Below are 26,474 nucleotides of genomic sequence, written 5' to 3'. Positions count from 1 at the left end.
AGTGATAACAGAGCACCAAAATTTTCTCCCTTTGCATATGTCAAATCCTACCACCATGTTTTATGTTTAAAATTTTCCACAGAAAATGGATCATTAGCAATTTGTCAATAAAATTCCATATCCATGTTGATAATACGTAAAATGCATAAATATAAAACATGGCGGTAGGACTTGACATAAGCAAAAGGGAGAAGAATTTGATGTTCTGTTATCACTCACTACTCTTGTTTACTTGCTCAATTCCTGTCCTAACATATCCACACACAATGAAGCAATAGTAATGTTTTGATGCTGTCCCACGATACGATGCGCATGCGCAGTGGCGTCACCCGGGAGAAATTTGGCACAACACTGTCCCAATAGCGAAGAAAATATTTGTACTTCTTTATCCATCACGCACGCAAAAGTTAAGATAGACAATGTTACTATGCAGGACATCCCGTCTACGAATCATCACCCTCTGCATCTACGTTGACTTCCTCATGGTGGGGATGGTATACTTCGGACTATCACTCAGTGGGACGAACATAAGTGAGAATCCCTTCGTGTACATGGTGCTGTCCGGTGTTATGGAGGTACCAGCCTATTCTCTCACTATTCCCATTGTGCATCGCTACGGCAGAAAGCGCACGCTTTCCGTTTTGTTCGTCATCAGCGGAATAATTCTCCTTTGTTTAGCCTTCAGTTCTGCAGGTTAGTAGTACTAGTAGTACGGTACTAGCAGCAATATTAGCAGCAGCAGCAGTAGTGTTAAAAGTATTAGTAGGAGGACATGTCCACGCTTCCTCGAAAAATAGTAGTGATGGTAGTGGCAATAAAGAAATAAAAAAAAAAAGTAGTAGTAGTAGTAGTAGTAGTAATCGTATCGTTGTTGTTGGTGATATTGTTGTTGTTACTGTCGTCTTCAAGGAAATAGTAGTAATGTAATAGCAGTAATGTTATGGTAGTTGCTGAGTAAAGATTTAATAAAATGGTCAACCTTGGCATCACCATGACCAACAGCAATTTTCTCGTAAGATATTATATACAGAATATTTGGTGATCCGTTGCCATGATCTGCTGCCATGAAGGCATGCATCACCATTATTTATTTATTTATTTATTTCTATTTAACTCTCATCAGCGAAAAGCACCGTCGCAGTAACTCTCGCCTTGATGGGAAAGGTGACTATCACAGGGAGCTTCCAAATTGCCATCATCTTCTCTGGCGAACTTTTCCCAACGGAGGTGAGAAGTCGAGGCGTTAGTACCTCCTGCATGATGTCCCGACTAGGGGGGATTGTGGCGCCTTTCATCACGGATGTGGTGGTAAGTTTTCACGGCACGAATGAGTTGACAAGAGTGGAATTTATTGGACAGATAACCGAACGAGTAGATACTTTTTTTTTTTTTGGCAGCAGTGCCCCCATTGCTTCCTCAGTAAGTAGTTACATCAAGTAACGCAAAACCATACTTAATTCATGTTACTTGTTGAACAGATGAACTGATGATGTATGAGGTCCACCTAAAAAAAGTTGACTTTTTTTTCTATTCACTTATAAATTGTTGTCAATCCTGCTCTTTCTTCTGGTACATGTAAGAAGGCAGAAGAAAATATGAGTATATGTTTTGCCTTGTGAAATGATCGCATATTGTCATTTTCCGCCCAATACGCTACTAACACTTGAATGTTTTTGCAGGATAATCTGATTAGAGCTTCATTTCTCTGAGACTTTCATGAGAGAGAGAGAGAGAGAGAGAGAGAGAGAGAGAGAGAGAGAGAGAGAGAGAGAGAGAGAGAGAGAGAGAGAGAGAGAGAGAGAGAGAGAGAGAGAGAGAGAGAGAGAGAGAGAGAACGTCGTTCATGATATAATTCGAAAGAAAAAATATATATATATATATATATATATATATATATATATATATATATATATATATATATATATATATATATATATATATATATATATATATATATGGCAATGCTAAAATCTTCCGTTTTCTCTTCATTTCTATGAGGAAGGATAAATCTTTCACGAGACTGAGAAATCAAGCTCAACTCAGAATATTCTGTAAAACACTTTGTTAGGCGCGTAATGGGCGGAGAATTACGATGTTTTAACACTTCACTAGGCAAAACACAGATTTTCTCCTCCCTTCTTACATATACAAGAGCAGGACTGATAAAAATTTATAAGTGAATAAAATAAATAAAATTATATATATATATATATATATATATATATATATATATATATATATATATATATATATATATATATATATATATATATATATATATATATATATATTCTTCTTCATACGACCTTAATCCCACTGTATTGCAGGGTGAGCCGCTCGAGTTATCCTTCTCCATCTGTTTCTATCCATTCTATCATCTTCTTGCACTCCCAGCTTGTTCATATCACTCCTTATTACGTCTCTCCATCTTATTGTCTGTCTCCCAACCCTCCTTCTCCCCCTAACCTCCACCATCATTGCTTTCCTCACTGGTTCATCCTCTTCTCTCCTTATCACGTAACCAAAATATCTTGGTCTTGCTTCTCTTGCCTTCTCCTTGATATTACATATTCCACACATTCTTCTTATATCTTTACTTTGTCTCCTTTCTAACAGTGAAATGCCAGCTATCCATCTCACCATCCTCATCTCCGTTCTCTCCAGAATGCCTTCCTCTTTCTTCCAGAGACATGGTCTTTAAGACCATGTCTCTGGAATTCAGTGCATTCTTCTTCCACTCTACTGCTCTTCTAGACAGGGTGGAATCAAAAGCTTTTCGTCTCATCAACTCCTCTCCTCTAACTGACTGTCTTCAGCCCCTCTCTCACCGCCGCAATGTTGCATATCTAGCTGTCTTCTACCGCTATTTTCATGCCAACTGCTCTTCTGATCTTGCTAACTGCATGCCTCCCCTCCTTCCGCGGCCTCGCTGCACAAGCCTTTCTTCTTTCTCTCACCCCTATTCTGTCCACCTCTCTAACGCAAGAGTTAACCAGTATTCTCAATCATTCATCTCTTTCTCTGGTAAACTCTGGAACTCCCTGGCTGCTTCTGTATTTCCACCTTCCTATGACTTGAATTCCTTCAAGAGGGAGGTTTCAAGACACTTATCCACCAATTTTTGACCACTGCTTTGACCCTTTTATGGGACTGGCATTTCAGTGGGCATTATTATTTCAGTGGGCATTATTAAATTTTTGTTGCCCTTGGCCAGTATCCTTCCTACATAAAAAAAAAAAAAAAAAAACTTATTTTTGCACTGGGAGAACATGGAGGCAAGTGAGAAAGACACGTAACGAACAAATCTGGGTCTTGGGGATTGGGTCAGTGAGGTCAGTGTCTTGGGTACGGAATAGACAACGCCAGACATATTAGTCTGGGACAGTGGGGGTCAGTATCCTGTCACTTTAAATTAAATTAAATAAGATTAAATTAAGTAGCTAACACCACTTTACTAACCCTCTATTTTTTTCTGGCTCTTCCCATTTTCTTTTTCATGTTTTCTTTCATTGTGGTCTTTTAACAATTTTTACCATGCCTATAATATTAATACCGATATTCTAAAAATTGCAATCTTTGTCGTTTTTAAACGTTTGTAGCGGCGCCATATGACCGTGATGTTGCGGCGCCAAAACTTAAACTAATCAATCACCCCACTCGGCTCGAAATCCGAGTGGGGTAATGTAGTATTAGGGCCATTGTTGTTTTCAATATATATATCAATGACTTGGATAGTGGAATTACTAGGGATGTTAGTAAATTTGCGGATGACAGAAAGATAGGTAGATGAATTAAGTCGGAATCGGATGCCATCGCCTTACAGGCAGATTTAGATAGGATCAATGAATGGACGGACAGATGGCAAATGCAGTTTAATATCAACAAATGCAAACCAGGAGTTATGGTTAGCTCTGAACTCCGTCTAGGTAAGCTATGCATAGAGGCCAGAAACAGGGCAAGTAGGGTATTAGGATTAATTTTTAGGAGTGTTAAAAATAGAAGGCCCGAAGTAATATTAAAGTTATATTTGGCGCTGGTCAGACCTTATATAGACTACGCTGTGTAGTTCTGGTTCTCACATTACAGGAAAGATACAGGTCTATTAAAATCATTACAGAGGAGAATGACCAAAAGGATACAGGGGATGAGGAGTATTCCTTATGAGGCGAGATTGAAGCTGTTAAATTTACATTCTTTTAGCGAGACGTAGGTTAAAGGGGGACTTGATAGAAGTCTTTAAGTGGAATAAGAGTTATAACAAGGGTGATGTAAGTAAAATTCTTAGGATCAGCAACCAGGATAGAACAAGAATAACGGGTTCAAGGTTGAAAAATTTAGGTTTAAGAAAGAGATAGGAAGAAATTGGTTCTCAAATAGAGTGGTAGATGAGTGGAACGGACTCAGCAATCATGTTGTTAGTGGTAAGATATTAGGGAGCTTTAAGAGAAGATTAGACGGGTTTATGGATGGGGATGATAGGTGGAAATAGATAGGTATATTTCATAAAGGGACTGCCACGTGTAAGCCTGGTCGCTTCTTGCAGCTTCCCTTATTTCTTATGTTCTTTTGTTCTTATGTAGAGACCGAAAAGGAGGAGAGAGAGCTGAGAAGGCTTCAGTTGGAGGCTGAAGCTGAGGAAAGGAGATTAAAGAATGAGGAGGCTAGAGAAGCCAGAGAATGAGTGAGTGAATGAAGAGTGGAACTCCCCCAGACATGTGGAGCATACTCCATACATGGACGGATAAGGCCCTTGTACAGAGTTAGCAGCTGGGGGGGTGAGAAGAACTGGCAGAGACGTCCCAGAACACCTAACTTCATAGAAGCTGTTTTAGCTAGAGATGAGATGTGAAGTTTCCAGTTCAGATTATAAGTAAAGGACAGACCGAGGATGTTCAGTGTAGAAGAGGGGGATAGTTGAGTGTCATTGAAGAAGAGAGGATAGTTGTCTGGAAGGTTGTGTCGAGTTGATAGATGGAGGAATTGAGTTTTTGAGGCATTGAACAATATCAAGTTTGCTCTGCCCCAATCAGAAATTTTAGAAAGATCAGAAGTCAGGCGTTCTGTGGCTTCCCTGCGTGATATGTTTACCTCCTGAAGGGTTGGACGTCTATGAAAAGATGTGGAAAAGTGCAGGGTGGTATCATCAGCATAGGAGTGGATAGGACAAGAAGTTTGGTTTAGAAGATCATTAATGGATAATAAGAAGAGAGTGGGTGACAGGACAGAACCCTGAGGAACACCACTGTTAATAGATTTAGGAGAAGAACAGTGACCGTCTACCACAGCAGCAATAGAACGTTCAGAAAGGAAACTTGAGATAAAGTTATAGAGAGAAGGATAGAAACCGTAGGAGGGTAATTTGGAAATCAAAGCTTTGTGCCAGACTCTATCAAAGGCTTTTGATATGTCCAAGGCAACAGCAAAAGTTTAACCAAAGTCTCTAAAAGAGGATGACCAAGACTCAGTAAGGAAAGCCAGAAGATCACCAGTAGAGCGGCCTTGACGGAACCCATACTGGCGATCAGATAGAAGGTTGTGAAGTGATAGAAGTTTAAGAATCTTCCTGTTGAGGATAGATTCAAAAACTTTAGATAAGCAGGAAATTAAAGCAATAGGACGGTAGTTTGAGGGATTAGAGCGGTCACCCTTTTTAGGAACAGGTTGAATGTAGGCAAACCTCCAGCAAGAAGGAAAGGTAGATGTTGACAGACAGAGCTGAAAGAGTTTGACTAGGCAAGGTGCAAGCACGGAGGCACAGTTTCTGAGAACAATAGGAGGGACCCCATCAGATCCATAAGCTTTCCGAGGGTTTAGGCCAGCGAGGGCATGGAAAACATCATTGTGAAGAATTTTAATACGTGGCATGAAGTAGTCAGAGGGTGGAGGAGAGGGAGGAACAAGCCCAGAATCATCCAAGGTAGAGTTTTTAACAAAGGTTTGAGCAAAGAGTTCAGCTTTAGAAATAGATGTGATAGCAGTGGTGCCATCTGGTTGAAGTAGAGGAGGGAAAGAAGAAGAGGCAAAGTTATTGGAGATATTTTTGGCTAGATGCCAGAAATCACGAGGGGAGTTAGATCTTGAAAGTTTTTGACATTTTCTGTTAATGAAGGAGTTTTTGGCTAGTTGGAGAACAGACTTGGCTTGGTTCCGGGCAGAAATATAAAGTGCATGAGATTCTGGTGATGGAAGGCTTAAGTAGCTTTTGTGGGCTACCTCTCTGTCATGTATAGCACGAAAACAAGCTGTGTTAAACCAAGGTTTAGAAGGTTTAGGACGAGAAAAAGAGTGAGGAATGTACGCCTCCATGCCAGACACTATCACCTATGTTATGCGCTCAGCACACAAAGACGGGTCTCTGACACGGAAGCAGTAGTCATTCCAAGGAAAATCAGCAAAATACCTCCTCAGGTCCCACCAACTAGCAGAGGCAAAACGCCAGAGGCACCTTCGCTTAGGGGGATCCTGAGGAGGGATTGGAGTGATAGGACAAGATAAAGATATGAGATTGTGATCGGAGGAGCCCAACGGAGAAGAAAGGGTGACAGCATAAGCAGAATGATTACAGGTCAGGAAAAGGTCAAGAATGTTGGGCGTATCTCCAAGACGGTCAGGAATATGAGTAGGGTGTTGCACCAATTGCTCTAGGTCATGGAGGATAACAAAGTTGTAGGCTAGTTCACCAGGATGGTCAGTGAAGGGAGAGGAAAGCCAAAGCTGGTGGTGAACATTAAAGTCTCCAAGAATGGAGATCTCTGCAAAAGGGAAGAGGGTCAGAATGTGCTCCACTTTGGAAGTTAAGTAGTCAAAGAATTTCTTATAGTCATAGGAGTTAGGAGAGAGGTATACAGCACAGATAAATTTAGTATGAGAATGACTCTGTAGTCGTAGCCAGATGGTGGAAAACTCGGAAGATTCAAGAGCGTGGGCATGAGAGCAGGTTAAGTCATTGCGCACATAAACGCAGCATCCAGCTTTGGATCGAAAATGAGGATAGAGAAAGTAGGAGGGAACAGAAAAGGGGCTACTGTCAGTTACCTCAGACACCTAAGTTTCAGTGAGGAAAAGAAGATGAGGTTTAGAAGAGGAGAGGTGGTGTTCTACAGATTGAAAATTAGATCTTAGACCGCAAATGTTGCAGAAGTTAATGTAGAAAAAGTTGAGGGGGGTGTCAAGACACTTAAGGTCGTCGACGGAAAGGCAGTCCGACCTGGGGACATTTATGGTCCCCTCCCCAGATGGGGACTCCGATGCTGGTATAGGAGTCGCCATGATGATTTTAAAATTTTTGAGTGAAGGGTGTGTGTGTTATTAGGTGCTTGTAGTTTTGTGTGGAGGTAGAGAGTTGTCTTTAGAGGGCAGGCTGTGACTGCCCCCTTGTGTTGTGAGACACAAAGGGAAACGTTCAGTGAGGTCACAGCTGGGTTTAATGATAAGTTCACAGTACCCCCTGAACAGTGCTTTAGACCTCACTGGGAGTAATTATCGTTTCGGCAGGTGCCTACTGCCTCCTCCTCCTGAACTGCCCAATATTATATTACTTACAATATAATTATAAAAACAGTTAAAAGATAATCTGTCCAATCTGTTCTGTCCAATATTATATTACTTTTAAAATATATAAAAGAGCACTTAAAAGGTAATCTATAATTTGTTTAGAAGACCAGCCTTTCCCACAAACATAAGAACCTCATGTCCCGGGGACAGAACCCTCTCTCCAAGTATCAGCGACATCTGGAAGGTCCGATCCTCATCGCGACAGCGAAAGAGATATCGCTCCCGCAGCTCCACCATAACGGGGCACTCCACTAGAAAGTTTCACACTGTAAGGAGAACTAAACAATCATCACAGAATGATTGGGTTTCCTGGGACATGAGGTAACCATGAGTGAAATGTGTGACCTGTCCGGAGACGGGCCAGTGCAGTCTCTGCACTGCCCCTACACATAGACATATGTCCATAGGCGGAAAGTTGCAGAGGTTATGTCCCCCATCTTAGTCATGGCAACCACATCTTCCCACCTGCCCTGCCAGCTGGCAAGAACTGCTACCCTTATACTTGTGTATAAATCATAAAAGGGAATAGTGGTGGAAGGAGCAACCTGAGTAACCGCCTCTTTAGCCAGCCAGCCTATTGGCCTTCTCATTACCGTGAACTCCCACACGTGCTGGTACCCAACAAAATGTTATGTGATATTCTCTGCGCTGAAGCAAGTGAAACCACTCAAAAACAGATTAAATTAGGAGAGGGAGAGAGGAAGTAAAATAGTCCACGGCAGACAACGCACTACAAGGGTCTCTAAAAATAGTAAAACTTAAAACCGGTAAAGTAAAAGTTATTTTTAGGGCGAAAATAATGGTAGGTAACTCTAAAAACAGACAAAAAAAAAAGCTCTAAAAACAAAGGCAACTCAGAAGGCTATAGCCTTGACAGAAGGAAGGAAATATAACACTATATCCCACTCCTGTTTCAGACTTTGAACCATCTGTGTAGACAGGGACGGAGCCAGAGTGTGTTGAAGAGTGTTCAACAAATAAAGCATGAGACTTATTGTGATAATAAGTTTTTTTTTTTATTATTAAAAGCAGGAGGGCAGATCGATATCCGCGAAAACTGCCAATACCCGACCCTTGGGAGGCGATGGGGGCAAATGGAGATGGAGGGTATATCAAACTCGGCATGGCAGACTTCACCCGATATCTAAGTCTTAGGAAAATTATGGCGAACATCATATAAGGGAGAACGTGCATCATGAGAAACTGTCTCAGAGAAACAGCGTCAGGAAGGCAGTGGATTCAATACCAACACCTCATTAGTAGAGACAGTGGCAAGATACCAGCATCCACCAGCAAGCTAAGGATTGGGGATGAGCGGAACGCACCAAGACGAATACCAGCGTGGTGCACCGAATCCAACACACGCAGCCGAGCCTCAGTGGCAGACGAATAGATTTCACAACCGTACTCTAATTTAGAAAGAATAAGAGTTCGGTGCAGGGCTAGGAGGGTCTGTCTGTCAGCGCCCCAACAAGTATGAGCCAAAACTCTTAGAAGTGACAGCGCCTTCATGCATGCTGTCTTAATATAACGAAGGTGGGGTACCCAAGTCAGCTGACTCAAATGTAAGTCCCAGGAAACGAGTTTCTTCCACACAAGAGATTCTTCTATCATATAGATACAAGTCTGTGTCAGGGTGAATACCAGGAAGGCGGCAAAAATGCATGGCCACAATCTTAGAAGCCAAGAAACGAAATCCCAAGTTGCGCCCCACTGAGAAATTCTATTGAGTGCCACCTGCAGCTTCTTCTTAATCAATGGCATCCGAGCTGCAGAAAAGGAAATAGACAAGTCATCGATATAAAAGCTACCAAGAACTCCTTCCGGAAGTATACCAATGATACTGCGAAAAGTGTGACACTAAGTTAAGTACACTTCCTTGTGGCACGCCATCTTCAAGTGGGCGTACTCCTGACAGATCGCCACCAATCCGTACCTGTAAAAAACTATGACATAAAAACTGTTGTATAAAAACAGGGAATCGGCTACGAAAGCCAAACTCAAACAAAGTAAAATCCCATGACGCCAGGCTGTGTTATAAGCTTTATCTAAATAAAAAAAGACTGTGACATGGTGTTGCTTATTAGCAAATGCCTCACAAATGGAAGATTTCAGTCGTAGATCGCATTTTCCAGAAACCGTACTGAACTGGAGACAGGTAATTGTCTCTCTCCAAGTACTACAAAAGCCTGATATTTACCATCTTTTCCAGCAACAAATGCATGAGGTTAAAGAAATGGGGCGATAATTGCTTGTTAACTGATGATCTTTTCCAGGCTTTGGAATGGGAATAATTACAGCCACACCGCAAGGGGATGGAAAATCATCAGCATTCCAAATAAACGCAAATTCCGCAAAAAGGAATATGGGATGTCATCAGGATCCAGGGATGAATCATGGCACTAGGACAAAACCATTCGTAGCTCAGACCGAGAAAATGGGACATTATAAGACTCTCCACCAGGAGACACTTGCAAAGTGCTCAACAAACAGATTGTCATCATGGGATAAAACAGTTGGGGAAGGAGCAGATTACTTCCCAGATATTTTGCGAACTTTGTTGAAGACCTCGGTGAGTGGTGTGCGAACTGTGATGGAAGAGACTCCTGCTGAGCTTTTTAAGGTACGGCGAGTATGGGCACGCGCTTCTTGAAAAGCTTCCAAACCGTGGACGTCCCCACGATGCCGTCGAAGCCGAGAAAAGGCTGCACGCTTTTCTTGAACAGCGTCTGTACAAACCGCATTCCACCAAGTAACAAAACGTTTAGGAAATCACCAGATGTCTTAGAGATGGACTGAATACCACCGGAATGCAAGTAAGGTAGGTTGCAGCCTCATCACAGTTTCCAGTCTTATCCATTGAGCGGGCAAGGGTGGTGAGATCTTTGAATTGGTGCCAAACCTTCTTATCTAACCGCCATCGGGGAGGACGTGACTGTGGTGCAGAATCAGCTGACTCCGATAAAATTGGGAAGTGATCGCTCCCATGTACATCTGGTAAAACTTCCCACTTCAAATCAAGAAAAGAATCCTCGATAAAACAAACAATTAAAAGACCACGAGGGTTGACAGCGTCATTATCCCACAAAGGATGGCGACCATTGAAGTTTTCCAGTAAAATAAGAGGAGAAGGAAGATCATTTAAAATATTATCAAGTTCATTTATCTCAATAGGAACACTAGGAGGCAGATACAGGCTGCACAATGAATAAAAACGTTTTATAAAAATCTTAAGAGCAACAACCTGCAGCAGCAAGTGAATCTGTAGGTGGATAAAAGGAAGATCATTGCGAATAAAGATGGCAGTTCCATCGTGGTGGTCCTGACCAGGAAATGGAGTGGAGAAGGAAGCACGATACCCTGGGGAAAGAAAGTATGCTGATTCTCCGAGCATTGTCTCTTCCAAACAAATGCAAACAGGAGAAAATTTTAAAATCAACACCAGGAATTCCTCCCAGGAGGCACGCAAACCGCGACAATTCCACTGCAGAATCTTGAATTTTATTATTTTGAGGTTAGAAGCTTCTCTTTGCCAACCTGACTAGTTGCCTTACTCGGCCAGCGAGGTTTATCTGATCCTACGTTACTTGTAGGCGCAGTAACCTGAGATTTTTGTAACTGATGTGGGGATAGCTACCTGCACGCGAGTCTCCGAAACTCCTGAAGAGACAAGAGGAAAGGATTCCTCGATAAAGACATATCAGTATCGCTCTTGGAGGAAGTCTTATTCGAATGATGTGAAGAGAAACTCACTATATCCATATCAGAAATGGATTAATCACTTTGACTGATTATGTATGGCTCAGGGACATCTGACATCCCCACAGATATTTTCATTGAGTCTAAAGACTCAGCAGATCCCCGGGAACGTTTCTGGTAGGACTGAACAGGTAGCGTGGGAGAATTGTTAATATGTTGCTGTAGCGGTTTAAAAGTCTTGGAAGTCGTCCCTGTTTGGGAATCCATGTGGGCGTGGACTTAGACAATATGTACTTTTGTACGAGGAGTTTGTGATGCAGCTGGTGAAGATGCAATGGAAGGCTTTCCTGAAGATGTAGTAGAGGGCTTGGTTGAAGATGCAGAGGAAGTGACACTTTTCAGAAAAGAAAACCTGTTGCAGACAGTGGGTGAAGCAGCGACATTCTCACAGAAGCAGGAAGAAACAATTGATGGTTGAGAAAGGCAGAAAGGTGTTGCAGCCTTATTTCGTGTGGTAGAAATAAAGGAACTAGAGTGGACAGAGGAGGTGTACGTATTTGCCCCACCATCTTTCTGTTTAAAAAGAAGTTCTCGCCGGGCACTGCCAAGAATTGAAAATTAGCCAGCTGAAGGAAGTCCTGCTCAAGACGGTACCTGTTACATTGTTGAGAAAGTAGTAGATGAGCTTCCCTGCAGAAGAAGCAATAAGGGTTTGATTCGCATTCAGGGGTACGGTGGAATCAAGGGCAGAGCAATGACCACAACGGAGAAGACTTGTACAGTTGTTCCTTCTAAGACCGAACTCGTAACAGCGGTAACATTGCAATGGACGATCGATGAAAGCCTTTACTGGGAGAGAGAGAGGAATGGTCTTAACACGGTCAGGGGGAAAAGAACAATAGAATGTGAACATTATCATATTACCATTGCCTGTAATCTTGACCACTAGTTCAGCATTATCTGGACATAACTGAAGAATGTCATCTTCTGAGAGTTTGTACAGGTCCTGGCTGTAAATACGTCCTTTACAGTAACTGAATGTTCGGTGTAGCTTGGTAAATTAAGACTCCATCAGAAGAGCATGGTAGATGGAGGAGCATCATCGCCTGTGTTAAATCTTTAGCTCGGATCAAGACACCTTTGCCATATTTCTTAATGTTATTTGTAGGGAGTACTCCAATCTCCATTTCTAGATACTTGACAGCGTGAACAAAGTTTCCTCGAGCTTCCCTATAATATGCTACAAACCATTAAGGTGTAAGTGGGTGGCGAAGTTTAGGAGCTCGTTCTTCTGCATCATCAAAGACATTTGGACAATAATCATTTCTGCTATCAGCCACATTACTTGATCGAATGACCTCAGCAAATAAGTTCTTCTCTCTAAGACGCAGATAATTTATTGCCTCAGGATTAGCTTTGGCAGTAACGTCTGATGTAAATGTCATGTACCACCGATTAGAGAGACAATCGCCATCATATTTGGAATGGATACGGAGAACTGTTCCGAAAGGCTTGAGAACTAAATGAATAGCACGGCATGACATAGAGGCATAGACAATAATGATCATGAGAATGTTAAGACAGGACATAACAACTGACCCAAAGCGTCTTTCACCTTGGGAAACAACAGGAGGAGGAGTACGAGTTCCTGCCTGTACAGCACCATCACAACCAGAGGATGACATCTCGAGGGTCTGGTCGACCGCCCCTCGAGGCCCAGAGGAGTTTTTATATTTACCCATACGGAGACCGCTTACAGGGACAACGAAAGGAGCAAGCGCTGGGGTACCTCGTGCCTATGGAGGCCACTCTTTTTAAGAAATGGAAATGGCTCCTCATGACTCGAAAGTCTGTCCACGATGTAGCTAAGACCTTCCCCTCACAACGCATCCCAGCCCAGATACCCAACCATTGAACACAGGACGACCTCAAGAGGAGGCCCCTCTGGTAAGCGACACCGTTGACCTGTACTGGCAGCCTAACTCTGGGAACCATTTAGTCTGATCCCTCACTGGCGACCTTGCTAGCATGGGTAGCCTTGGTAAGGAGGAGCAGGGGCCGAAGCCCCTCTAGCCTCGCTCGCCAGGTAATAGGGACACGCAAGCTCCCACACCACGACAAGGGGGAGTGCAAACAGGAGAAAATCTAGAGACCAACAGCCGGAGTTCCTCCCAGAAGGCACGCAGACAAAAGATAATTCCACTGCAGAATCTTGAATATTACCATTTTGAGGGGGTTTTCAGGGAAGCCCCAGAGAGAAGCTTATCTCTGCCAGCCTAATTAGAGTGGCGAGATTTATTGTTGCTTGTAGAAGCATAAACCTGAGATTGAGTGACTAGTGTGGGGATAGCTATCCGAGTCTCTGAAACTCATGAAAATAACGGAAGAGGTGGATTCTTCGACAAGGATGGTATTGTATCGCTCTTGGCGGATGGCCTATCGAGAAGAGGGACAGAGAGACCCTCCATGTCCATTTTGGATGTGAAAGAATCACTTATATTATTTATATCTTGTTTATTGTCATCTGAAGCTCTCACAGGGATCTTTCTATGGGGGCACCTGTTGAGTCTAAAGATTCAGCAGACCCCTGGGAACTTGCGGAGGGAGCTTGGAAGACTTGTTTGTATTTGTCTATGGATTTTAGAAGTCTCGGGGTTCGTTCGTGGGCATGAACATTTTTTGTACGAGGAGTTTGTGATGTAGCTGGTGATGATGCAGTGAAGGACTTTGCTGATCATGTAGCGGAGGGCTTGCTGAAGATACAGAGGTGACACATTCCAAAACAGAATAATTTGTTGGACACGGTAACCGATGAAGCGACACTCTCACAAGAACGGGAGGAAATAGTTAGTGGCTGAGAAAGGTGGGAAGATGTCACAACCTTATTGCCTGTGGTAGAGGAGGTCAAACTAGAGTAGAGGAAAGAGGCATAGGTCTTTGCCCCACAATCTTTTTGTCGAAAAAGAAGTTCCTACCTGGCACTTCCAAAACTAATGAACTGAGAATTAGCCAGGTGAAGAATGTCTTGCTCAAGACGGTACCTCTTACATTGTCTAGAACGTAGCAGGTGAGCCTTCTTACAGTAGAAGCAATAGGGTCTTGATTCGCATTTAGGAGTAGGGTGTGAGTCAAGGGCTGAGCAGTGACCGCACCGGGGACGGTTGGGACAGTTCTTCCTCCCATGACCGAACTCATACAAGGATGGTCAACGAATGTCTTAACTGGAGGGGGAAGAGGATCAATCTTAACACATTCAGGGAGAAAAGAATCACAGAAAAGAGCATGATCATATTACTATTTCCTTTAAGTTTGGCCACTCGATGAACATTATCAAGGCATAGCTGAAGGATGTCATCTTCTGTTAATCTGTACAGGTCCTGGATGAAAATGAGTGCTTTGCAGTAATTGAATGTTCTGTGTGGCTTGGTGGATTCGAAGATCCCATCAGAAGGGCAAGGTAAATGGAGGGGCATCATTTTTTTTTTTTTTTTTTATGTAGGAGGGACACCGGCGAAGGGCAACAAAAATCCAATAAAAAAAAAAAAAAAGAAAAAAGAAAAAAGCCCACTGAGATGTCAGTTATAGAAAAGGGTCCAAAGCGGTAGTAAAAATTTGAGGGATAAGTGTCTTGAAACCTCCCTCTTATAGGAATTCAAGTCATAGGAAGGTGGAAATACAGAAATAAGCAGGGAGTTCCAGAGTTTACCATATAAAGGGATGAGTGAATGAGAATATTGATTAATTCTTGCATAGAGAGGTAGACAGAATAGGGGTGGGAGAAAGAAGAAAGTCTTGTGCAGCGAGGATCAGAAGAGCAATTAGCATGAAAATAACAGTAGAAGATAGCTAGAGATGCAACATTGCAGCGATGAGAGAGAGGCTGAAGACAGTTAGTTAGAGGAAACGAAATGATGAAACGAAAAGCTGAAAAGCTTTTGATTCCACCCTGTCTAGAAGAGCGGTATGAGTAGAACACCCCCAGACATGTGAAGTATACTCCATACATGGACGGATAATGCCCTTGTACAGAGTTAACAGCTGGGGGTGTGAGAAAAACTGGCGGAAACGTCTCAGAAAACCCAACTTCATAGAAACTGTTTTAGCGAGAGATAAGATGTGAAATTTCAAGTTTAAATTATAGGTAAAGAACGGACAGAGGATGTTCAGTGTAGGAGAGGGGGACTGTCATTGAAGAAGAGGGGATAGTTGTCTGGAAGGCTGTGTCGAGTTGATTAATGGAGGAATTGAGTTTTTGAGGCATTGAACAATACCAGGTTTGCTCTGCCCCAATCAGAAATTTTAGAAAGATCAGAAGGTCAGGCGTTCTGTGGCTTCCGTGCGTGAAATCTGCGTGGTCTTTCTAAAATTTCTAATTGGGGCAGAGCAAACTTGGTATTGTTCAATGCCTTAAGAACTCAATTCCTCCATCTATCAACTCGACACAACCTTCCAGACAACTATCCCCTCTTCTTCAATGACACTTAACTGTCCACCCCTTCTACACTGAACATCTTCGGTCTGTCCTTTACTTATAATCTGAACTTGAAACTTCATATCTCATCTCTAGCTAAAACGGTTTCTATGAAGTTAGATGTTCTGAGACGTCTCCACCAGTTTTTTTCACCCTCCAACTGCTAACTCTTTACAAGGGTCTTATCCGTCTATGTATGGAGTATGCTTTACATGTCTGGGGGAGTTCCACTCATACCGCTCTTCTAGACAGGGTTGAATCAAAAGCTTTTCGTCTCATCAACTCCTCTCCTCTACTGAATGTCTTCAGCTTCTCTCTCATCGCCGCAATGTTGCATCTCTAGCTGTCTTCTGCCGCTATTTTCATTCTAATTGCTCTTCTGATCTTGCTAACCGCATGCCTCCCCTCCTCCTGTGGCCTTGCTGCACAGGACTTTATTCCTTCTCTCACCCCCAATTTTGTCCACCTCTCTAATGCGAGAGTTAACCAGTATTCTCAATCATTCATCCCTTTCTCTGGTAAACTCTGGAACTCCCTGCCTGCTTCTGTATTTCCACCTTCCTATGACTTGATCTCCTTCAAGAGGAAGGTTTCAAGACACTTACCCTTCAATTTTGACCAGTGTCTCTCCTACAAAAAAAGATAAATAAATAAATAAAAAGACAGCCAGGAAGACGAGCAGGGTGTTGCACTAATTGCTCTAGGTCGTAGAGGATGGCAGTTGAAGTTGAAGTCTAGTTCACCTGGATGGTCAATGAATGGAGAGGAAAGCCAAAGCTGATGGTGAACATTGAAGAATGGAGATATCTGCAAGAGGGAACAGTCACTCCACTTTGAAAGTTAAGTAGTCAAAGAATTTCTTATAGTCAGAGGAGTTAGGTGAGAGGCATACAGCACAGTTAAATTTAGTTTGAGAGTGACTCTGTAGTCGTAGCCAGATGGTGGAAAACTCGGAAGATTCAAGAGCGTGGGCACGAGAGAAGGTTAAGTTGTTGCGTACATAAACGTAACATAGAGTTTGGATTGAAAATGCGGATAAAGTAGGAGGGAACAGAAAAGGAGCTACATCAGTTGCCTCAGATACCTGTGTTTCAGAGAGGAAAAGAAGATGAGGTTTAGAAGAGGGGATATTGTGTTCTACAGATTGAAAGTTAGATCTAAGACTTAATGTTGCAGAAGTTAATGGAGAAGAAGTTCAGGGGATGTCAAGACACTTGGGGTCGATATCAGAAGAACAGTCCGACCTGTGGACATTTGTGGTCCCCTCCCCAGATTGGGACTCTAGTGTATGAGTCGCTATGATAATTTTGAATTTTGAATGAAGAGTGCGTATGTGTAATTAGGTGCTTGTAGTTTTGTGTGAAGGAAGGGAGTTGTCTTTAGAGGGCAGGCTGTGACTGCCCCCTTGTGTTCTGAGACACAAAGGGAAAATTTCAGTGAGGTCACAGCTGGGTTAAATGATAAGGTCACAGCACCCCCTAACCCATTGCTTTAGACCTCACTGGGAGTAATTATCATTTCAGCAAGTGCCTACTGCCTCTTCCTTGTATTGTATTAAACCTTTAGCTTTAATCAATACACCTTTGCCATATTTTTTTATGTTACTTGTAGGGAGGACTCCAGTCTCCCTCTCTATGTACTTGGCAGCGCGAATAAAGTTTCCTCGGTTTTCCCCCGTAATATACTAGAAATCAGTATAGTGTAGGTGGGTGGCGAACTTTGGAAGCACGTTCCTCAGTATCATCAAAGACATTAGGACAATCGTCATTTTCGCTATCAGCAACATTGCTTGATCGATTAACCTCAGCAATTAAGTTGCTGTGTACAAGATGCAGAGAATTTATTGCCTAAAGAGCATCTTTGGGGGCAATGCCATAAGTAAATGTAACACAGCACCGATTAGATAAAGAATCGTCGTCGTATTTCAAACGGATGCGGAGAACAGTTCCAAAAGATTTGAAAACCGAGCGGATAGAACGGTATGACATGGAGATATTGACATTTATGATCATAAGAGTGTCAAGAAAAGAGTCAACAACTGACCCAAGGGGTCTTCCACTATGGGAAGCGACAGTAGGATGAGTAAGAGCTCCTTCTTACACATCATCATTTCAACCAGAGAGTGATGTATCTAGCGCCTGGTCGACCACCCTTCGAGGACCAGAGGAGTTTTTATTTTTATCCATATGGATATTATAATAATAAAATGGTTCCATGGGGCAAGGGAAAACCACCTACTAGGACTACGAGGGGGACGAGTGCTGGCTGCCATGAACTGGGTACCTCGTCCCCATGGGGGCCACTTATTTTAAAAAGTGGTCTCTCATGATACGAAAGTTTGTTCATGACGGAGCTAAGGCACAACGCATCCCAGCTCAGACACCCAACCATCCAACACATGACAACCTCAAAAGATGGCCCCTCTGGTGAACACCACCATTGACCTGAACTGGCAGCATAACTATGGAAACCATTTAGTCTGGTCTTTCACTGGCGTAGCCCTCTCCTCCTAAGTAGGGCAGAGCAAGGGGTGAAACCACCTCACTCGCCAGGTCATAGGGACACGCAAGCCTCCCAACCACGACAAGGCGGCTCCCACTAAAGGGCCCTCCCAGTGGGGGGGGCGCACCCCCCCCTGCTGGTTGAAAACCACTGAACCATAATTTCCAGACCTCATTACAACTTTACAATCGCATATCTCGCTAACTCAGATGAGGCCATGAGGCCACAGACGACCATTCCACCAAAACTCCCCACTTCTATTATGAAGATGGAGTCCTCCTCAGGCTGTTTAGACCCCCTCATCTCCTTGGCTCAGATACTCAGGTCTCAGGTTGTGGTACCCTAATCCGCACGTCAGGCCATAATCAAACTAGCACATGATAGGCAGACAGGCCATCTAGGTATTAGAAACACCCGTGCCAAGATAGTTAATCACTTCTGGCCTGGCCTCAACAAGGACGTAAATGAGTTTGTTAAATCTTGTCATGTTTGTCAAGCGGTGGGCAATCCCAGTCAAGTTATTCTTCCTTTTCTCATCTCCCCAATACATGATATTTCAGAGCCTTCTGAATGTAGATTGTTGGTTCCCTGCCTAGAGCAAAGCGAGGAAACGAGTATCTTCTAACCATCTTGGATCCCATCACTTGTTATACCGAAGCTATCCCCCTTAAGTAGATTTCAGCTCCAGTGTCAAACACCTGTTACATTTTTTTTTTTATATCACCGTCGGAATCCCTAGTATTGTACGAACTTGACAATGAGACAAATTTCACCAGCCATTTATTCGAACAAATCATCAAGGAACTCGATGTGCATCATGTAACGTCCTCTGCTTACAGACCACAATCGCAAAGCTCTCTGGAACGTTTCCATCAAACACTAAAGTCAATGTTAAAGAAATATTGTTTGGAGAGCAGCAGGGATTATGATAAAGACATAGATTGGTTGTTATTTGCTGTCAGAGAAAGTTTCCAGGAGAGTGGTTTTTTTTCCTCTTTCGGTCGTAGTAGTGGCTCCAGCATACACCTGTCCCAAATGTCACCCTGGCTCAGTACATCGACACTCTACAGGATAAACTTGCCACAGTCTTGCCATAGAAAACCTCGGCAAATCTCACGTATGTATGAAGGGGCAACAGAGAAAGGCGATTGTGCGATCGTTCTCACTGGGTGACAAAGTGTTAGTCTTCTTCTCCATCCCTGGAACTTCACCTAAAAGCAAATGTTTAGGACCTTATGACATTACCAAGAAAATCTTTCCCACGAATTACATTATCCTGACGCCTGATAGGCGTAAGGACATACAACTAGTCCATGTAAATTTCCTAAACCATATGGGGAAAGAGCGTCAGGGAATCATCAGAAAAGCAGGGTGTAATGCTCATTATGAATTTGAATGAAAACGAGTCGAGAGGTGATGACGCATTCCTGCTAGAACAAGATATAGAGTTCCTCTGTCCTGGATGTAATTCGTCTAACTAAAATTCTCCAAAAATTAGAGCCTTATCTGACATCAGAAAGATGAGAAGAAACCTATCACCGTGCACCGTGTAGACTAAACCCCATTATAGCAGAGATTATGAAGCAATAGGTCCAATATCTTATGGAGAGAGACTGTTCTCCAACAAACCAAAAACTCCACCAATAAAAAATGTCAAAATCTATCTAGATCTAGCTCCTCACAACTTGTGAAACCTAGCTAAAAATATCTCCAACAAAATTTCCTCATCTTACCTTCCTGTGTTTCAATCTGGTGGCACCACTACCACCTCATTTGTTTTTAAAAGCTAAACTCTTTTTTCAAAGTTTTCCTTAAAAAAAAAATTAATAATAATAATGATAATAATAATAATAATAATAATAATAATAATAATAATAATAATAATGATAATAAAAAAAGACTCCATCTCGGATGATTCAGGGCTTGTTTCTGCCTCTCCTCCATCTTCCGAGTATTTCATGCCTGTTATTAAGATTCTTCGTAATGTTGATTTTTTTCTTTCATGTCCTTGGAACGTTCATGGGACCTGATGGCGTTCTTCCAGTTTTTCCCTGAAACTGTTTCTTCGTGCTTGCACCTTGAATAGTCGTATTCTACCAATATGTCTGTCACCATCTATATTTCCTTCCTACTGGAAGCTTGACTTCATTTAACCTTTTACTAAAAAAGGGTGACCAGTCTAATCCCTCAAACGATCATCCTGTTTGTTGTCGTGCTACAGTTTTCTGTCCTCAACAGGAAGATTCTCAGTCACCTATCACTTCACAACTTTATCTGTTCGCTAGTACGGATTCCGTCGTGGTCGCTCTGTCGATGATCTTGCTTTCCTTGCCGAGTCTCGGTCATCCTATTTTAAAGATTTTGGTGAAACTTTCGTTCTTGCTTTTGACATATCAAAAGCATTTGGTATAGTCTGACACAAAGCTTTGATTTCCAAACTACCCTCTTACGAGTTTCTGATAGTTTTATTGCTGCTGTGGTAGAAAGTCACTATCATGCCAAGTCTTTTCTCCAACTAGCCAAACATTTCATCAGTAAAAAATTTCAAAATCTTCCTATATTTAACTCCCCTCGTAATTCCTGACACCTAAGGAAAAATATCTCTAATAACTCTGCGTCTTCATCTTTCCCTCTATTTTAGACTGATGGTACCACTGCCATCTCATCTATCTCTAAAGCTGAACTCTTTTTTCAGTCCTTTGCTAAAAACACTATCTTAGATGATTCAGGTCTTCTTCCTCTCTCTTTTCAACCATCTGATTACTTCATGCTACCCATTAAAATCCTTCATAGTGAAGTTTTCCATGCCTTTGATGGCCTTAACCTTCGGAAGGCTTATGAACCTGATAGGGTCCCTCCTGTTGTCCTTCAAAACTGTGCTTTCATACTTGCATCTTGTCTACTCAAACTCTTTCAACTCTGTCTATCAACATCTAATTTTCCTTCTTGCTGAAGTTTGCCTGCATTAAGTCTTTACAAAAAAGAGTAACCTCTCTAATCTCTCAAACTATCATCCTATTGTTTTAATTTCCTGCCTCTCTATAGTTTTTCAATTTATTCTCAGCAGGAAGATTCATAAATATCTATCATTCCAAAAACTTGTATCTGATCGCCAATATGGTTTCCGTCATGACCGTTCTAGTAGTAATCTGGCTTCTGGCTCCTTCTCCTATATCTGTTAACAATGGTATTCCTCAGCGTTCTGTCCTGGAAGTTTGCCTACATTCATCCTGTTTGTGAAAAGAGTGACAGCTCTAGTCCCTCAAACCACCGTTGGATTACTTTAATATCCTGACTCTCTGATTTTTCATCTGTTCTCAACAGGAAGATTGTTGAACGTACATCACTTCACAACCTTATATCTGATCGCCAGTATAGTTTCCGTCGCGGCCATTGTATTGGTGATCTGGCTTTCCTTAATAAATTCTTGATTTTCCTCTTTTAGTGATTTTGGTGAACCTTTTGGTGTTGCCTTTGACATATCAAAAACATTTAATAGAGTCTGACACAAAGCTTTGATTTCCAAACTACGCTCCTATCGCTCCCATCTTTCTCTCTCTGTAACTTCACCTTAGGTTCCCTTTGTGGCCGTTATATTGCTGCCGTGGTAAATAATCACTTCTAAATCTATTACACTGGTATCCTTCACAGTTCTACCCTGTCATGCACTCTCTTCCTATTGTTCATCATTGGCCTTCTAAACTAAATTTTTTCGTCTATCCACTTCTACGCTATGATACCACTCTGCACTTTTCCACTTTTTTTTGATAGACATCCAACCCTTCAGGAATTATACATCTCACGCAGGGAAGCTTGACAGAATGCTTAACTTTTGATATATCTAAAATTTTTTATTGGGGCACTAAACTTAGTAATGTTCATTCCATTAGTAACTCTATTCTTCCATCTATGAACTTGACACAACCTTCCAGATAACTATCCCCTCTTCTGTGACATTCAACTGTCCCCTTCTTCTAAATGTAATTCCCTCGGTCTGTCCTCCAAATCTAAATTGAAATTTTCACATCTCATCTCTAGCCAAAACACCTTATATGAAGTTAGGTGTTTTGAGTCATCTCTGCAAGTTTTCTCACAGCGCCAGCTGTTATGTCTGTACAGGGGCTTCATCTGTCTTTGTATGGAGTTTGGGAAAGGGGTTCAACTCATACCGATCTCTTAGATAGGGTGAAATCAAAAGCATTTCGTCTTATCAAATCTACTCTAACCGACTGTCTTCAGCCTCTTTCTCATCGCCACAATATTGCATCTCTTGCTTTCTTCTACAGCTATTTTCACGCTAACTGCTCTTCTGTTCTTGTTAACTGCATGCCTTCCCTCCTCCAGCAGCTTCGCTGCACACCACTTTCTTCTTTCTCTCATCCTTATTTTGTCTATCTCTCTAATGCATTTATTCCCTTTTCTGTTAAACTCTGGTGCTTCTATATTTCTTCTTTCCTATGACTTAAAATCTTTCAAGAGGGAGGCTACGATAATTTTTTTTTTTTTTTTACTTTTCTATGGAAACTAATACTCTAGTAGGTCTTTTTTTTTGTTTACGTTTTTGTACCCTTTGGCCAGTGTCCCTCTTACATAAAAAAAAATATCAAAAGCATTTCATTGTATCTGGTAAAAAAAAACTTTGCTTTCCAAGCTATCTCCAACGACATTCATCCTTCTCTATTTAACTTAATTGACCGTTCTATTGCTGCTGTGGTAGAGGGTCACTGTTCTTCCAGGTATATTAACAGTGGTGGTCATGTCACCCACTTTCTTATTTCTCAGTCATCTTCTAACCCAAACTTATTACCCTATTCATTCCTACCCTTATGATACCAATCTGCATTTTCCACATCTTTTTGCAGACGAAGAAACATTTATGCATCAAATAGCCCTTGCAGGGAAGCCACAGAACGTCTGACTTCTAATCTTTCTAAAATTTCAAACTTAGTGTTGTTCGATGCATCAGAAACTCAGTTCCTCCATCTAAGAGTTCGACACACTTTTCCAAATAACTATCACCCTCAGTGACACTCCACCGTCCTCTTCTACACTGAACATCATCGGCCTGTCATTTACTAATAATCTTCTTATCTCATCTCTAGCTAAAACAGTTTTTATGGAGTTAGGTGTTCCGAGTCGTTTCGTTTTTTTTTTTTTTCTTTTTTACCCAAGCCGCTACCTTTGCATAAGGGCTTTATCCATCCATGTATGGAGTGTGCCTCACATATATGGAGATGTGCGGCTCTGCTCATACTGCTCTGCACAACCTCGCTAATTGCGCTTCTGATCTTGGTAACTTCATGCCTTCCCTCCCTATTATGTCCACCTCCCTAACGCAAGAGTAAACCATTATTTACAGTCTTTCATCCCTTTCATTGGTAAACGCTGGAACTATCTACCTGCTTCAATATTTTCCCCTTCCTATTCGATTTTTTCTTTTTTTTTTCTTTTTCCCAAAACAGAGGTCTCAAGACACTTCACATATTTTGGCTAAATCTTTTGCCTCTTCTGTAAGGCCTGGTACTTCAGTGGTCCATTTTTTTTTTTTTTTTTCATATACAATTTGTTGTCATCATCTACTGCCCCTCGTTTCATTAGTCGATAATGGTTCTTAGACTGGTTTCAGTCTCCCGAAAATAAGTGGAACAGACTCTAAACCATCTTTTGTCCCTCTAAATTAAAAATAAATAAAAAAAATCTTATGAGACCTTCCATGTACTTTTGGAGAATAATGAACGGAGTGCACTGTGTGATGACAGGTTCACGATGAACTGCTATCTTTAATCACGGCAATCGTCTTGCAGCCGTCAGCATAGATACAGGGACTGCCACGAAGAGGCCAGATGGCTTCTTGTAGCTTTCATTACTTTATCTTATATTCTTATATGTGAGCATACTCAACTATTATGAAGTACACCTCTTGACCGCCGTAAGTTACTTACAAATGTCATTTCCGAAAATCAAAATGGTAACGTCGAACATGTGTTTCTAGTATAGTTCTGAGGGTAGTAACTTAAGTCAGGTTTATCACCCTACGCCAGTGTATCTTTCTTACTTTACTGTTGTTTGACATCTGATGTACAGTAATTTCTCTCCACAGGGCACCGTTTACCCTTGGGCACCTTTCTTTGTCTTTGGGTTGGGTGCTTTGATTGCAGGAGCAGGAACCTTGTTGCTGCCGGAGACTAGTAACCAAAAAATGCCTGAAACCGTGGGGCAACTGGAGTCGAGGAAGCCACTCAGGAGGTAATTGAATATTTGATTACTCTCTCTCTCTCTCTCTCTCTCTCTCTCTCTCTCTCTCTCTCTCTCTCTCTCTCTCTCTCTCTCTTTCTCTCTCTCTCTCTCAAGTACACACACACAGACACACACACACACACACACACACACACACACACACACACACACACACACATACAGACACACTTATGTTATGCGCTTTGCATAAAAATCACAGATCTTAGAAGCAGAAACAATATTTATTGCAAAGGAAATTAGAAAAGCACTTTCTGCCAGAGGTGTGGTGGCAAAACACTTCGGGTTCGTAGGGTCCAGAGGAAGCACACTAGAGTAATAGAACAAGGTACGGAAATAAAATTGCGACTGTAGGTGCCTAAAGAAGATCACAGTTTAACTGAATAATTAAGTGATTGTTTAAAGTTAAGACTCCGCAATATCGCAGTCATATGGCGCTACTGCAAAAGGTTTAAAGATACTAACATGGTAGATTGAATAATTGATATTAAAAACAAGATTGTGACAGAGTAAAAGACATATTAAAATTACTAGAAATGCGAATTGGAATAACCTGCGAAAAGTAAAGTGCTACAAATAAAAAGTGTCGTTATTTAAATGCATTGATTTCATGTGAGAGGATACTGACCCCACTGACCCAGAGCAGTACGTGTGACGTTAGTCTCATACCCATGACACTGACCCCACTGACCCACATATAAGGCATTCTTCGTTATGTGCCCAAGACAGTGATTCCACTGACCCAGGTTACAGAACCCCTTGTTATTCAATATGTATTTTCCTCACATATGCAAGGTTAAATCTCTACCTAATATCATATTATTAATAAACTAATTATTAATGAAATTAATAATTAATGTTTAAAAGGTAAGCAATAATTTGTTCTAAATACCAGCCTTTCCCACGAACATTAGACCTCATGTCCAGGGAAGAGCCCTTTCTCTAAGTATCAGCGAGATGCAGAAAGCCCTATCTTTAACGCAACAACAGAATAGTTATCGCTCACGCAGGTCCACCAGACTGAGACACTCGGAAAATGTCGCACTGTGAGGGACTAAGCAATCGTCACATCACAGTGTGGATGTGTTTCCCGGAACATAAGGTAACCATGTATGAGGTGCGTGTCAACAGTCCATACATGAGCCTGTGCAGTCTCTAAGGCTCCATGCACATGAACATCCTGTGCGCATGTCCCCGGACGGACAGTAAGAGGTGTTACAACGCTGTTGCTACACCTAACGTACTTATCCCATCACCCCTTTACGCTCACGATTGTGGTCTTGAGCGGATTTCTTGACCCGCTTCAAACGTCGAGGTGCATTGAGTTGATGAAGGTCTTCATGTTGAGTAGGGGATTCGTCTTGGATCAGGGAGCTGCCTGTAGGGGGTGGGATGACCCGAAGGAAACGGCGGTTCCTACACCAGAGGCGACCACTTGGTTAACCTGACCTGATAGTCCCGGGATTGGCCGATGCCCAGCATTGTACCCACCTTGTTCGTGGATGCGTGGATCGTGGATGCGGACAAGGGCACCAATCTCCAACGGTTGAAAACGGCGGGCACGGTCATCATATGAGGCCTTGGTGTCCTGGGCATGTGCAGCAGCGCGACGATCACAGCTTTCTACTCTTTCTTGCCACTCCTTCGTGAAAGCCTTCGCATGGGCAGGAACACAGAAGTGGAGAGGGTGGTCGAAGAGTACCAGGGCAGGGGGGCCTCTTGAATGGTTGGAAGTATTGTATAACTCCAGGGGTCATCAGTCAAACGCCTCACAGTTGATGTTGCCTGCGTGGGCCACTTTGAAAATGAGGTCCTTGCCTTTCTTGACTGCGGCCTCGGCATGTCCATTTGATTGTGGATAGTGAGAGGTAGACACTAGATGACGAACTCCCCAACGCTCTAAAAAGTCCATAAACTGGCTGATAAATTGTGGTCTACCATCTGTCTGTACTTGTGCTGGGACGCCCAGTTCACGGAAGATCTGACGAAAGTG

At 42.2% G+C, this 26,474-nt stretch overlaps 1 protein-coding gene across 1 annotated transcript; it reads left to right on the top strand.

Moving 5' to 3' along the window:
• Positions 1-419: 419 nt before the first annotated feature.
• On the top strand, positions 420-25,640 carry LOC135111807 (organic cation transporter protein-like). The gene is made up of 5 exons (XM_064025519.1): positions 420-693; positions 1,124-1,308; positions 24,327-24,472; positions 24,775-24,809; positions 25,558-25,640. Exons 1-5 carry the CDS (start codon positions 420-422, stop codon positions 25,638-25,640), a joined length of 723 nt encoding a protein of 240 aa, XP_063881589.1.
• The last annotated feature ends 834 nt before the right edge of the window (positions 25,641-26,474 follow it).

The sequence above is a fragment of the Scylla paramamosain genome, chromosome 22 (genome assembly GCF_035594125.1).
Source record: "Scylla paramamosain isolate STU-SP2022 chromosome 22, ASM3559412v1, whole genome shotgun sequence".
Taxonomy (NCBI): domain Eukaryota; kingdom Metazoa; phylum Arthropoda; class Malacostraca; order Decapoda; family Portunidae; genus Scylla; species Scylla paramamosain.
The sequence above is the reverse complement of the archived record's forward strand: the minus strand, read 5'-3'. Positions and strand labels throughout refer to the sequence as shown.